Raw genomic sequence first — 14,003 nt, forward strand, 5'->3', positions numbered from 1 at the left:
CATACACGCAAGAACAGAAATAAACACAAGTGGACACACACAGCAAACAAACGCAGGGACTCATGCACTACGATTCAAAAATCAGGACAGTGACCATGAGGAGAGTATCACTTATGTACTTCTCTTAGATGAAAATCTTAAAGGGCGATGGGTAGGTAGATAAAGCTAGATAATGGATGCACACAGTCAGTTCTATATAGCGAATAGAAAAGGATGAGGTCAAGTCAATTGACAGGAACTTAAAGGATGCTTGAGCAGACATGTGGATGTGTTTGTTGATGTAGCAGCTATGACCCAGTGTTTTTTTTGTATGTGGAGCAGCTGAACTGTTATTATTCACTTATTAACACTAAAATGCTGCAACAGTGCTGACAGTCTGTCGTCTGTGATGTCAGAAATCTGAAGCGTCAATCCCGTCCCTGGTCACAAAATTAGATTAGAAAGATTGACTATTTTTCTACCTCTGGCATCTAGAGTCCTTTTTGATAACAGTGACTCAGCATGTGAATCACTTTATTTTCATCAGTGCTGGATTGTGGAAGTAGAATGAACTAATCTTTTTCTTTCCCTCTGTCTAGATGCGAGACCTTGCTGAGGTGTTCCCAGTGTAAGACCGCTCGGTACTGCAATATCACTTGCCAGGTAAAGTGTGTGTGTGTGTGTGTGTGTGTGTGTGTGTGTGTGTGTGTGTGTGTGTGTGTGTGTGTGTGTGTGTGTGTGTGTGTGTGTGTGTGTGTGTGTGTGTGTGTGTGTGTGTGTGTGTGTGTGTGTCAGTTTGTTAAAATGCTCTTCTTCTGCAGAAACAGGCCTGGTCTGACCATAAGAGAGAGTGTAAATGTCTGCGGAGCCTGTTACCCCGAGTTCCCACTGACTCGGTCCGTCTGGCTGCGAGACTCATCTTTGCGTTGGTACGTTTTTTCACTGTTACTCACTCACAATAATGTGCACAAAGAAAGAAGCAACAGCCAGTACTGTGATAAAGAGACTTAGTTACTTCTGCTTTTAGGAATTTAGTTCTGTTAATTCCACTGAAGGATTAAAAGCATCACCCTTGCACTTATGAAACACTCTTGGAAGCTGATGTTCTTTGCTTGAGAAGTTAATTTCACTCCATCTAACAGCTTCAAACACAATGTTTAACAATCTGTCACTAGAATTACAGCACTGCAGTTGTATGCCTTTGCCAAACAGTCAAAATATTTTATTTTTCGAGACTCATATGAGGTCACCAAGACATTTGATCACTGAAATCGAATCAGTTAATCTTTGAAAATATTTCAGAGATCTTTCAAAATGCAAAGAAGTTCCCCAAAGGCACATTTGAGGTGTCATGGTTAAGAGGCAATTGTGACCTTTGACCTTTGAATCTAATCAGTTGATCTGTGAGTCTAAGTGAACGTTTGTTTGTCACAGTGCCCTTGACTGTTGGCTACCAATTCTAATCAGTTCATGCTTGAGTGTAACTGGATGTTTTTTTCAAATTTGAAGAAATTCAAGTCAACTCAAGGCGATCTTGAGGTCTTAGATGATGGACGACCCAAAAAATATCTGTAAAACTATGATGCTAAAACTAACATACTAATGCACCAATCGTTTTTTTTTCTTCCCTAAAGTTGAGTCCATCTAAGGGCAGTAGTGAGGAGCTGTACACTTTAGAGGAGCATGAATCACGTAAGTCCCTCCTCCACATCTGTGTGTGTGTGTGACTCTATCTCTGCACATTGACGTTGAGAGGGACAGCAAGGTTAATTTCTTTTATAATCTTTTCACAGACCTCAGTTCCATGTCTGAGCAGAAGAAACAGGGTCTGTCTCAGCTGGCTTCTATGTTAGAATTGTACCTACAACAAGAAGCAGCTGACCTGGCACAGGAAATAACATCAGCACTGCCACCATCCTGCAGAGAACCCCTCAGCCTCATTGCAAAGGTGGGCACATGCAAACACAATGCAAATAGACACGTTAACATCTTGATGTGCTCATGAATACATTTTGACAAGTACACACTGCAACTCGCCATGCACAAAGACATTAGAAACTGTTATTGCCTCTAGTATCCCCTGGTGCGTTTGGATTGACCCCAACATATGTTGAAGATCTTTCGAGCATCTGTGATTAGATCCCTGTGTGAGTGTGTGTGTGTGTGAATGTGTGTTAGTGAGTGTGTGTTCCCAGAACAACCTCAGGTCTTATTCTCTTAAAACACACCAGCTGCCTTCACCGGGATTTTAACTGCAGATTGTTATGTGTGCAAGAATGTGTGATCTGATGCCTGACTTCTAGACTTCGTGGCTCCATGAAGCTTTAATTCAACATGTTTGTGAGTATTGTGTTTGTCCAATGACAATGATTGTGTATGTGTGAGTACTGAAAGCACCTATGTAAATGATCTAAAGGAGGTTGTATTAAAATAAATGTAAAAAGCAGTAATACTCAACCGTAAGCTACATGACTTGGGTGTTTTACACTTAAAGCAAAAAACCCATTTTATTTTATTGAATGTTTTTTTCAATATTTCAAACTAATAATTTTCATTTAACTTAAAATGGTTTTAATATAGCTGCTTTCAGGCATGCTCTAAACTCGGGAGATCCTGCAGACATTCTCACGAGGGGCTGTATGTGTGAACGCAAATGTCCGAGTGAGAGCCTCCGGACTTTCTGCTGACTTCCTCTGGCCAGCCCCCTAGTATAGCGTCTGCAGAGAACACAGCAGGTGATCCTCTGCAGGATTCACCAAGAGCAAATGGGGGGTTTGATGACGCTTCTAACACACGTCAGACACAAAAATGAAAAAAAAAAAGAAAACATCACTTATGTGCTGTGAACAAAAACATGTGATTTATGCAGTGCTATGAATACGTTACATCCGGCCTCTGCCTGCTGCTCCACCACTCACCTGAACGCTCCGCAGATCTCTGTATTGTTGTTTACTTGCTGCGCGGTGAACCTCCTGCTACACTCCGGACCAAATTCTGCGGACATTCTCCGGAGGTCGTGTCTGAAAACAGCTCATCACGTGATGTTTTTACTCTCGTAGATGACAGGGTTGAAGGATTGTAATGTCTGTCACTTGCTCAGTTTACTATTTTGATCCAGACTAAATACTACCTAATGACTTTACTTAGCGCCGCCATGAGGTTGACTGAGTGAAGTGGCTGGACTACTTGAAGGGTTCCTGTGAAGTTTCACTCAGACATTTCGGTTCCCCACAAAAATGTATGAGAAATACACAAACCACTACCATTTTAATATTTATTTCACCACACCTGCTATTGGTAAAACACAAACTTTAGATCACACAAACTGGTGTATAATGAGTTTACAGTCTCATTGTTTGTGCGTGTGTGTGTGTTTGGATGTGAAGCTGAAAAACTGCTGATTAAATGCAGTTCAAGATTCCGATGGGAATTCTGTTCCAGTTTGAGGGAGATGAAGAGCGAACAGCGTTGAGTGGATTAAAGAGAAGAAAGGGACGAAGAGTGTGTGAGAAAAAAACAAGCAGGGGGGAGAGAGACGAGGGAGGGGGAAGAGAGGAGGAAGTCATACAGATAGAGGGAGAGAAAGAGAGGGAGGGAGAGAAAGGGAGAGATGAAATGAGAAAAGGAAATGTACAAAGTGTGTCACAGTTACTTTGTCAGTTAATATAAATTGTCACTGGGTGATACCTTTCAAAAACGAGAGCCAGGGGAATGAGATTTTAATCATTTAGCAGTGAGCATGACAGATGTCTGCATTGTTTTGACTGTAACTGTTTGTCTATGTACAGTCTGTAGGAGACAGACTGGAGAAAAGATACAAAAGGTAAATTTGGTGTGTGTTTGTGTGGAGCCTTCAACACTTTGTGATCGGATTATGGTCAGTAGGGCGATCTCTCCTACTCACACACACACACACACACACACACACACTGATGTGTTATCTCACTGAGACTTAGCACCTTATTATCCTCTACACCACTTCATATTATCCTGTTAAAGCTCGGGTGGGTAATCCTGGAAAAGCTAGCAAGAGCAGGCTACACTTTGACGAGAGGACCAACCCATAGGACCTTTTGTCAAAGCGACACCCCCAAAACATAGAAACGCTCCCTGTCTATCAACTGCTAGAGGCCGACTTTTTTCTGTGACTTGCTCGCTAACTTCTGGCTGTCCTCACTGCTTCAGTGGTGTCTGTTTCCCCGGCTGAAGACAATGTGCAGTGCAAGCACAGGCAGGATGTGTGCAGGCAGGCAGGTCAGTAAGGGACAGACACCTACGCCAGCCAATCATTTCATTGGAAAGAAACTGTTAGTTGAGTTTATTTCAGTCCTGCGAGGGCCACAGACAGATGACTTCATTTATTGATTAAAGTTAAAATAACATTGTTTCAGAAACAACTTATCAACCGTACCTTTTTAATGAAGCTGTAAAGCTTGTGTAGGTTCGGGAATCCTCCCAACTCCCTCTATTTTAGTGTTTGGGCTCTGACATACCTGGATATTGTAGAGTTGTGTTCTGCTTGAGTTCATTGAGTGAAGAATCCGTAAAAGGGCTTGGTTCTCACTCTCAATGATCCTGAAGGACCTTTTGCAGGTCGATGAAAGATATCCAGGGGAGGTATATTTTTTATTTTTATGTATTATTATATATACTATACTACTTATATTTTGTGTATGTGTTTGTATTTTCATGTTCCTGATGATTCTTCTGTTTACTTGTCTCTACACATGCAGCCCTCTTTCTTCATCCCTCTCTCATTCTCCTCTCTTCTCCTCCTCCCCTCATGCTCCCTCTCTCCGTAATGGCTTTAATACATAACAAATGAGAAGTTTATGAGTGTGTACTTGGAATGTTCAGTGTGCTTTACAAAATAGGTCATTACTGTAAGTGTATAGTTTTCTGTGTGTGTGTGTGTGTGTGTGTGTGTGTGTGTGTGTGTGTGTGTGTGTGTGTGTGTGTGTGTGTGTGTGTGTGTGTGTGTGTGTAAGGGGTCTAGTCTTTTGTACAGTGGGGAGTGTTTTGTGCTGTAAAACCATTCTTTATGTTAATAGCTACTCTCCACAACACCAGTAATGTTACACCCACACGGGCACATACAATGAAGTAATGCAACAGCATCATTACAGCTCTTAATATACCCAAGGGAAGAAAGGAGTGAAGGAGTATATGCTGTATATGTATTCACTGTGTGTGTGTGTTTGTGTGTGTTCATGCAGCACAGGTCAGTGATTTAGATCCTTTGGTGTGTGTGTGTGTGTGTGTGTGTGTGTGTGTGTGTGTGTGTGTGTGTGTGTGTGTGTGTGTGTGTGTGTGTGTGTGTGTGTGTGTGTGTGTGTGTGTGTGTGTGTGTGTGTGTGGAGCAGGATCTGGTCTGTAGTGTGTTGCCTCTGACTATAGTAAGGTTATTTTGTGTGTGTGTGTGTTTTGGTCAGACTGCAGTGGTGCAATAAGCAGTGACAGATGAGATCTGGCCAAGACACATTTTATTGCGTCCCTCAAGCAACTTCCCCTCTCTGAGTGAGTGAATTTGCGTGTTTGTGTGTGTGTGTGTTTAGGCCAGCATATTCATGAAAATATGTGTAGTTTAACATACATACTCCTGAAATATACATGTCCTCATCAGTATCTCGGGGTGTGTGCGTGCCTGTGCATGGGCGTGTGTTTGCGTGCTTCAAATTGTGTGTGAACTCCATTTTTTGCTGCATCAGCCGTTGCTGCTCTCAGACCCATTTCTCACTCATACATTTTACAGACCAGCATGTATATACCCCATAAAACAAACTCTTACACTCCTCTCCATCTGCTCTAACCCTGCTCCGTTGAGCCTCTTTCAATAGCTCTCTGCCTGCTCACTATCATATCTCCACTTCATTGTCACTGACTCTTCTCCTTCACGCTCAGGCCAAGCCCTAAACTTCATCTTATATATGTGTTGTATACATCGTTTGACTGACACCTCCAAGGCCGAGTTTTTAACCGACCAGTGGCAGCATTTCAATCAGAAAAGTTAAAGCATTTCTAAAGTGCCACAAAAATCACAAGTCTAAAAGTATGTACTTGTACTTGATGGTAATTTGCTGTGTCGTAAAATTCATGCTGTAGCCAGCAACTGCATAAATTTGCTAAGCACTCTTGGTACACAGAATGAAGTGGGCGGTCTGTTCCACGGTGCGACATGATAATTATTTGTAGACATGCAGTTTGAGCATGTAACGGAATCAATTTTTTCTAAAACAAGAAGGAGAATCATCAGGAAACTGAAAAGCACAGCTGCCACAGGAGCAAGATAATATGCCTTATCCAGTACATGCCCAACGAGGTGTTCAGTGGGAAGTTTTGTGTGCATTGTGTGCACTCACCAAGACGTTTTGTGCAATGATTTCCGATTGCTGTTTTTGATAAAGACTTCATTCAAACCAGGATAAAACTAAAATCTGTAACAATAACTGTCCTGTTGATTCTTATCTCAGTGGAAACACTGTCTTTGTCTCTGGCACTGTTGAGTTTTGAGTCCCAAAATCTTACTGTAAAAAAGTTTATCAGTGGAAGCATTTTGCAGACCTGATTGCTGAGGGTGACTGTAGTTAACTCATATGATAGATAAGACCGGGTGAATAGAAAAACTTTGGTTCCTCATTTGTTGTAGCTCTGTGTTTGTGTTAGAGCAACGGAAAGAAGGAAAACCAAAAGACAGGAGAGAAGAGGAAGGTACTGAAAATATAAAAATGGATGAGGGAATACAGAGGGAGTTTTATAAAAGAAAAAATAAAGTAAAATCACAGTGACACAAAGGATTATGGAAAGAATAAAAGCAGAAGATGGAAAATGGTCAAAATTGGAGAAGAAGGTGATGCTGTATAATGTGACTGTGTAAACAGATTAAGGTCCCAACAACATGAGTAACACCTGGACCACACACACAAACACACACATTTGACCATGCTGGAAGCGAGGAGCCTCCCCATGGAAAAGTATGTTGTATTGTTTATTACCCAAGTATGGAGTCAATTTATCACAGATCCGCTGTACACACACACACACACACACACACACACACACACACACACACACACACACACACACACACACACACACACACACACACACTACCTGATACCATGTGAGTGTGGAGCCAATAAATTTACACTCCTGCTGGAAACTGTTTTGGCTTCAATTGTGTGTGTGTGTGTGTGTGTGTGTGTGTGTGTGTGTGTGTGTGTGTGTGTGTGTGTGTGTGTGTGTGTGTGTGTGTGTGTGTGTGTGTGTGTGTGTGTGTGTGTGTGTGTGTGTGTGTGTGTGTGTGTGTGCGCGTTGTTGTTAAATAGCACGTGTGTAGGTGTATTTCTCTGTGTCACGGACAGATGTGTGTTGTTTATGAGTGAGTGTAGCTTTCTTGTTTGTGTGTAGGAGTAATTTATTCTTATGACTTTCCTTGATAATTATTGGCCATCTGTTGAGCATCGAAATTGGAAACCAGATGCTAATCTAGTATACCTAATGGAAAAGTTATCACTGGATGGTATGTTCTCTAAATAAATGACCAAAGGAAGAAACAAGTCGAGGAAAGGGAAAGAAATTATGTTTTTACACAGGCTAACTGGCTAGCTGTGTGTTTTTCCTTCGTGATGCGTCATTCCCCCGAAAGTTATAGCAGAGACAGGAAACGTGTTTCAAAGACGTCTCGTAACCTTGAATAAAATTGTGGATTTCTCTGGGTTTGAAAATTGTTGGAAACTTTTCTATAATTTATGTGCACAATTTAACAAAATGTAACATCAAGTCATTTTTAATAATTTTAATGAGAAATTGTTGCACATTATAGGAAACAATAATATCTATGAGATAAAAAGCGCATGTTTTCACTTCCCACATTAAAATGTTCCTGTGCCTTTCATATGTGTGTTTGCCTGAAGTCATTACAATAATCCTTGTGTGTACATGTTGGTATGTTCAGCCTTATCTCTAACATTTCCCTGGTCTGCCATTGTAGCTGGCAGCGCCATGGGTGCTACCTAATTAGCTTAGGCTTTGCAAAAATCTCACACTCACACACACACGCACGCACACACACACAGCTTACTGTAATGACTTTATGTCCATCATGAATGCAGTCACAGACAGTATAATGGAAGAGGGAACAAAACCCGTTTGTTTAATTGACTTAGATTGGCTGTGTGTGTGGGCTCATGGGGAACGGCCGAAGATGAAGAAGGGAAGAGGAAACGAGTGAACTGGGAAAAGAGAGTGTGAATGAAGGAAGGAGGAACAGAATGAGGGTGAGGAAGGAACTGAGACAGATTGTAGCAAACAAAGGGGTTTGGGAGACGAGGCATGGACATGAAGTCTTAAAATGAAGAGTGAGGAAGAAGAAAGGACGGAGGGAAATGGACAGCTGGCGAGAAAAAGACAAGAAAACTGGGAAGAGATGGAATCAAGACTGGAGGAGGAGTGACTGAAAATGAAAATAAATTTGAATGCAAATGTTGATGTTACTTGATTCTGCGATTGATTGGATGAGCGGAATGTTGCAGGGAATCAGCATGTTGTATACACTGTGTGTATTGTATTGCTGGTCCAACGTGTGCTGCAGTGCCATGTGTGAGTATGAGTTGGGGGTGGGGTTGGCTTAATGAACAGCTTTTGGCTCCAGCTGCGACAGCCACTATCTCTCTCGTCTCCTTTATCCTCCCTCATGCTTTCTCCGCTCTCGCCTATATTGCTCCAGCGTTTACAGTAATTACTGATCGTTGAAGGTTCCGGGGGGACGGAAACCGGGACTGAGGCTGGTATCATACAAGCGTGTGAGTGTTTGTGGATTTTGTCTAATTTCCTTGAAGTCCTCCAGATGGGATGTTCCAGAATGTGAGATATCTGAGCCGGGTTAATCTCACTGCGACCTGGGACAGACCTGTGTCTGCTTGGGATGAAATGTAGACCTGCACAAGTAATTTTTTATTAAAACCCAATCTCATTTCAAACTTCCATGCCATCTAACGAATCTGCTGCATTTGCATTAGGGGACATACGGTGAACTGCATCGTTCCTGGTAAATGACAATGCAGCTTTACACAACGTGATGCAGAGCAGCAGAAACATGGTACTGAGGAAAATATCAAACACAGCGGGAGCAATTGACAGACACCTGTGAATATGAAAAGGACAAAATAAAATAAATAAAACCTTGCTGATGCTGGTTGGAACAAATATATTCATATATTTTCTCAAAACAATTGTAAAAAGATAGATTTCTTATTTGCCCCCATAGGGAAATTGGTTTGCAGCAATAATCGCAGAGCATTTTCCACACAGCAATATAACAAAAAACATCAGCAGACATAACCATCCCTTACTCTTACGTTGCACCTTAAGTAGCTCTTAATTGACGGAGGTGGACATTCAGTCCAGACCAGCTGGACAAAAACTTAATAGCATCTGAAACAAAGGACATTTTCTATCAGTTTTTTGTATATAGGGGGTGGAAAACGCCATCCAGGTGGGAGCAGTTTAAAGGAGGAGGTGAGAGGATGCCTCTCATCACCCTCAATCATTCTTGACTTGTTTCTCTTGTGGTTTAATTTTCTAAGATGTACAAATACCTCTTTCATCATCTGAAACAGTTTGTGTCCGAAGTTGATGCGCTTGTTCATCATATTTTTTGTTGTTTCCATCTAAATGGAAACGAGTAAAAAATAAAAAGAGAGAAGAGAATCATGATCCAATTTCTAAGGAAGAAAATCATAATTCTCATTTTATCCAGACTCGTGCAGCTCTTGTAGCAATAGTAGGATTATTATATATCTACTGTGACTGTTTAGTAGGTACTGATGGTGACTTAAGACATTCACTTTTGCATATGAATAACGCAGCAGGAGATTCTTGTTTTGTTTTAGTTTTTTCAGTCTGTTTTGTGTTTCAAACATCATTAAAACACCCACTCGCTCGCTGTGAGTTCTCCAGACAATATCCTGCTGTGTTGTCACATGGGCTTATTTGGAAATTATCCCGAGTTTATTCTTGTGGGCTGGAAGAAGAGACTGAGAATGTCCGGAGCAACTGACTCAGACATTTGCATTCTCACACACAGCCCCTCTAGTGTCAGGAGATTACTCGGAGTTCAGTGCATTTCTGAAAGCAGCTTTAGTCATAAATTACATGGTATATCATACTTTATCTTTTAGAGATATTTTAACAAAGTTGAGTCGAAGTTTGCCCATTAATTGGCAACAATGTGCGCTAATGAAATAATAAAAAAAACAGATTAAGTTGCAGTTTTATCTAAACTCCAGTGAGGAACATCTGATATAATTCTGTGGTTTTGTGTAGCGATCAGCAGCGAGGACAACATACGTGTGGTGTCATTGTTGTTTGCCCTGGCTGGTCATCCCTCGTGTATATTAGCCTTTTGAACTGAACATTTCTCAGCACTGTGCATTAACGGCTCCTGTCCTCATGATCTTGTCCGTCCTCTCACTCAGGACAAATAAAAGTTGGGTGTTTAATAATGGCTCAGGCTATCAATGAATAAAGAACCATGTTACTAGGGCCATCGCAAATCCTGATGTCTCAGAAACCGTGCTTTTCGGCTCACTTGTTACTGTTATTATTACATTTGCCATTTGAATGTTAATGAGGTAGAAATCCATATTCAACAGCCATCTATCATCAGTCCAGCTGACATACAGTCTACCCAGCCTGTTGCTGATAGCTCAACTGTGTCCGTGCTGCTGCCCAACGAAAAGGAACTGAAATTACACTATTAACAGGGAGAGATGAGGGACTGTAACTTGAACCATGTATTAAAACACCTCTGTTACAGATCCTGTTCACATTATTATTCTCAACCCTTGTAAGAAGAATAAATCATTGTAAAAAAAAATACAATGAATAAAATTTAGAATAAATCATTGTCAAATTAAGCTTTAACGATATGTGTTGTACATATACTTGATTCCAATTCTGATAGAAAGTTTTTTAAATGACATCACAAATTGAATGGGCTGCAATGCCTCAACCAGCCACGTGCGGACTGACAGATTTAACGCGGAGGCTCCATTCACTGAGTCAAAATAATTTCATTGTTCACCTGGGATAATTTATTTTAAATGAAAATTAACTTTATATAGGACAGCGATAAACTGAGTGTGATGAGGTTTTTATGGTGTGACATCATTAATACAGAGATGACTGTATCTGTGTTGGTCAGCTCCAAGTGCACTTTGCACAATTATGGGTCAATGGCCCTATCTGATCATTTGAAGGCTCATTTGCTCAAAATATCTGTGTGCATGTGATTAACTCCTGATATCAAAACAACTGTTAAAGACCTCATGAAATGTCACTTATTCTTTATGAGACGGGGGGGGGGGGAGCGGTGACACTCAGTCAGTGTGCTGCCATAAATGTGCAACAGACCTTTTATTATGTTATTCCATTCCATGAAAAAATCTTCAAAGTGTTATTCTGGCGAGAGGGTTCAAGTCGACCTCTAATTTATATCTCTACTGCACACATGCACACACACACACACACACACACACACACACACACACACACACACACCTGTCTGAGGATGGCAGGCCAAACTAATGCAAGATCACACAGCACGAGACATTTTTTAATCTTTTCACAACAGCTCAAGTGGCCCATCGGGAAAAGTGCAGGTACTCCAGATGGCCAGTCTGCCACTGATACCCACACTTATTTGTTATATTTCACAGCCTGTGTTTTGGTGCTGACGACTTATTGTTTCCTCGCTAATGTTGTATTACCCTGGGCTTATTTTGTCATTTACTGTGCACAGACATATGCGTTTGTATATATCTATATATGAATATATGAAATATGTATAAATGTATATTTACACACACAGGTTTGCACAGCTATCCTTATTGGGCTTTGCACTGACTTCTTGTCATTGTGGACAGCCTACATGCACACGCGCACACACACCATGGCTCACTAACCTGGATGTATGGGTGTTAACTTATATTGAACTTAGATTAGTTATTTCCTCTGTATGTTTGTCCACAGACCTGTATGATTACTGTGATCATGCTTCAGCCTGTATTATGTTACAACTCCAAACAAGAGCAAAAAAACAGTGTACAGTTCACTGTGCAGGATACCCATCAGTCCAGAGGAAAGAGGCAGCATACTTTTTCTGCATTTATACATTTGTTAAAGCCTACAACACACACTGTTGTAGGCTCAAAGAAAGTAGAATGTTGAGAATTGTTTTTCATTTTTTCCACAATGAGTAACTTAGTTTTGTGCTGGGCTCTATGATGTTGTAAGTAAATATTGAGCTTAAAGTATGCTTCTGCACACTGCAGTCTAATAAATGTGTCAGTGGCATCTGAAACTCTTGAGGGAGAAGTTACTCTTTTAATTTTTAAGTGAGTAGAAGAGACAGTGTTATCCTTTGCATCCTGCACACTAACCCTAACCCAAAGTTTAAGATATATCTTTTAAGTAAAAGTTCCTCTCAGCAGTTGGTGAATAGAAAAGGTGGGACCTAAGAGGAGTAGTAAGATGAAATACTTTGTACTGTTTAGTCCTCAGATTTCCATTTCTACATATGTTGGTGGCACTTTTTAGTGATACTGAGTCCAACACTCTCTTCAATATTTTATTATAATATTGGGGCTGTTTGTAATAACTGTTGGTGCTGTAGATCATTTCTAGAACTCTAGGCGATTAACCAAGTGCTCCATGAAATCTGATCCTCGTGACAGAAAATGAAAAACAACTTCCACTCTGTTGGTTTTGATTTTGTTTGTGTTGATTGTGCATTTCCAAAGATTAGGTTGTTTATTAATACAAGCTGAAATGAAAAACATGTAGTCCCTTAAAATCTGTTAGCGGAGCCTGGTTATGAGTGTGTGTGGGTGAAACAGTTCAACACACTAGAACACATATCTTCAGTGTTTACAGTTAATTAGCCTGATAAGGAGGGACAAGCTTTTCAGACACACTTAATAGCTGCAAATCTTCTGCACACATTAGCTCAACATTCTGAATGAAGTATCAGTGCTGTCTGAAATATCAAATCATATTTAATTTCCTTGTCAAATGCAAATACAATTTTTGATATTTTGAATTATATATTTTTTTGCTCATACCTCTACAAGGACAGAAGAGGATCATCTTGAGAAAATCTTAGCTGGTTTGAAATCAGTGTTTCGGTTCATGAAATGAGTTTGAAATGTTTCTCAGTGAGCTGAAGTTGAGGTGCCCAGGTTCAAGTACTGTCACAGGTTCAAGTATCATCCACCCACTCACCCATCCTCCCTCGCGCTTCATCTGTCTTTCTCTGCACGTCATTAACGAGTTATGTAAAGCTTCCGTGAACGCCGTCTCGTGAAAGAAAGACACAGGAGCCTGTAAAGTATCCAGCTGAAGAATGCTTAACCATCAATCCTTTTATTTCCATCCTGAATATAAATGAGTTTCCTCAGGGTCCATTCCCTCGTTCTCCCTCTCATCTGTCTCTCATCTCCCTCTGCCTGTCTCCTCTTCTTAAACCACAGCCAAGCAGGAAACCGTCAGTTCTATTCAGGGACAATACGACGCACCTTGCAGACTTTCAAGTCGTCTGCGTGTGGCTGTGACATTTGTGTTCTTTTGTCATCTTTTAAAGTGCAAATGTGCATACAAAAATGGAAACCCAAAGCGCCTTTTTGCTGCAGCCGATTATTTTTAGAGTCACCTGCCAGCAAATAAATGTATATTTGCTTGTGTGTTTTGATTTGTTGTCCTGCAGTGGCTGCGGAGATGAGAGCCCAGTTGTATTTTGTAGTTATGGTTTCAGCTCTCTCCTTGTTAATGGGCCTGCATGCTGTGCTTCCTCTTGTTAAATACCAGCAACTCATTAGAAACACCATTAAGACTGTGTGAGTATGCATACACACACACACACCTGCACTCAAGTCTTTCTATTGTCACAGAAATAAAACCCCAAAAAATTGACTTACTGGCTTGAGTAATTGTTCTTGTAAACAATACTGCAACACTGAGTTACTGCA

At 40.8% G+C, this 14,003-nt stretch overlaps 1 protein-coding gene across 1 annotated transcript in view; it reads left to right on the plus strand.

Annotated features, from left to right (window-relative positions):
* smyd3 (SET and MYND domain containing 3) overlaps positions 1-14,003 on the plus strand; it is a 72,552-nt gene that overhangs the window by 15,937 nt on the left and 42,612 nt on the right. The window contains exons 2-5 of the mRNA XM_034577071.1: positions 579-642; positions 801-908; positions 1,614-1,671; positions 1,773-1,927. Of these exons, the coding sequence (XP_034432962.1) occupies positions 579-642; positions 801-908; positions 1,614-1,671; positions 1,773-1,927 (385 nt within the window). The remainder of the gene's footprint in view (positions 1-578; positions 643-800; positions 909-1,613; positions 1,672-1,772; positions 1,928-14,003) is intronic.

Source organism: Hippoglossus hippoglossus, chromosome 3 (assembly GCF_009819705.1).
Source record: "Hippoglossus hippoglossus isolate fHipHip1 chromosome 3, fHipHip1.pri, whole genome shotgun sequence".
In the NCBI taxonomy this organism is placed as follows: domain Eukaryota; kingdom Metazoa; phylum Chordata; class Actinopteri; order Pleuronectiformes; family Pleuronectidae; genus Hippoglossus; species Hippoglossus hippoglossus.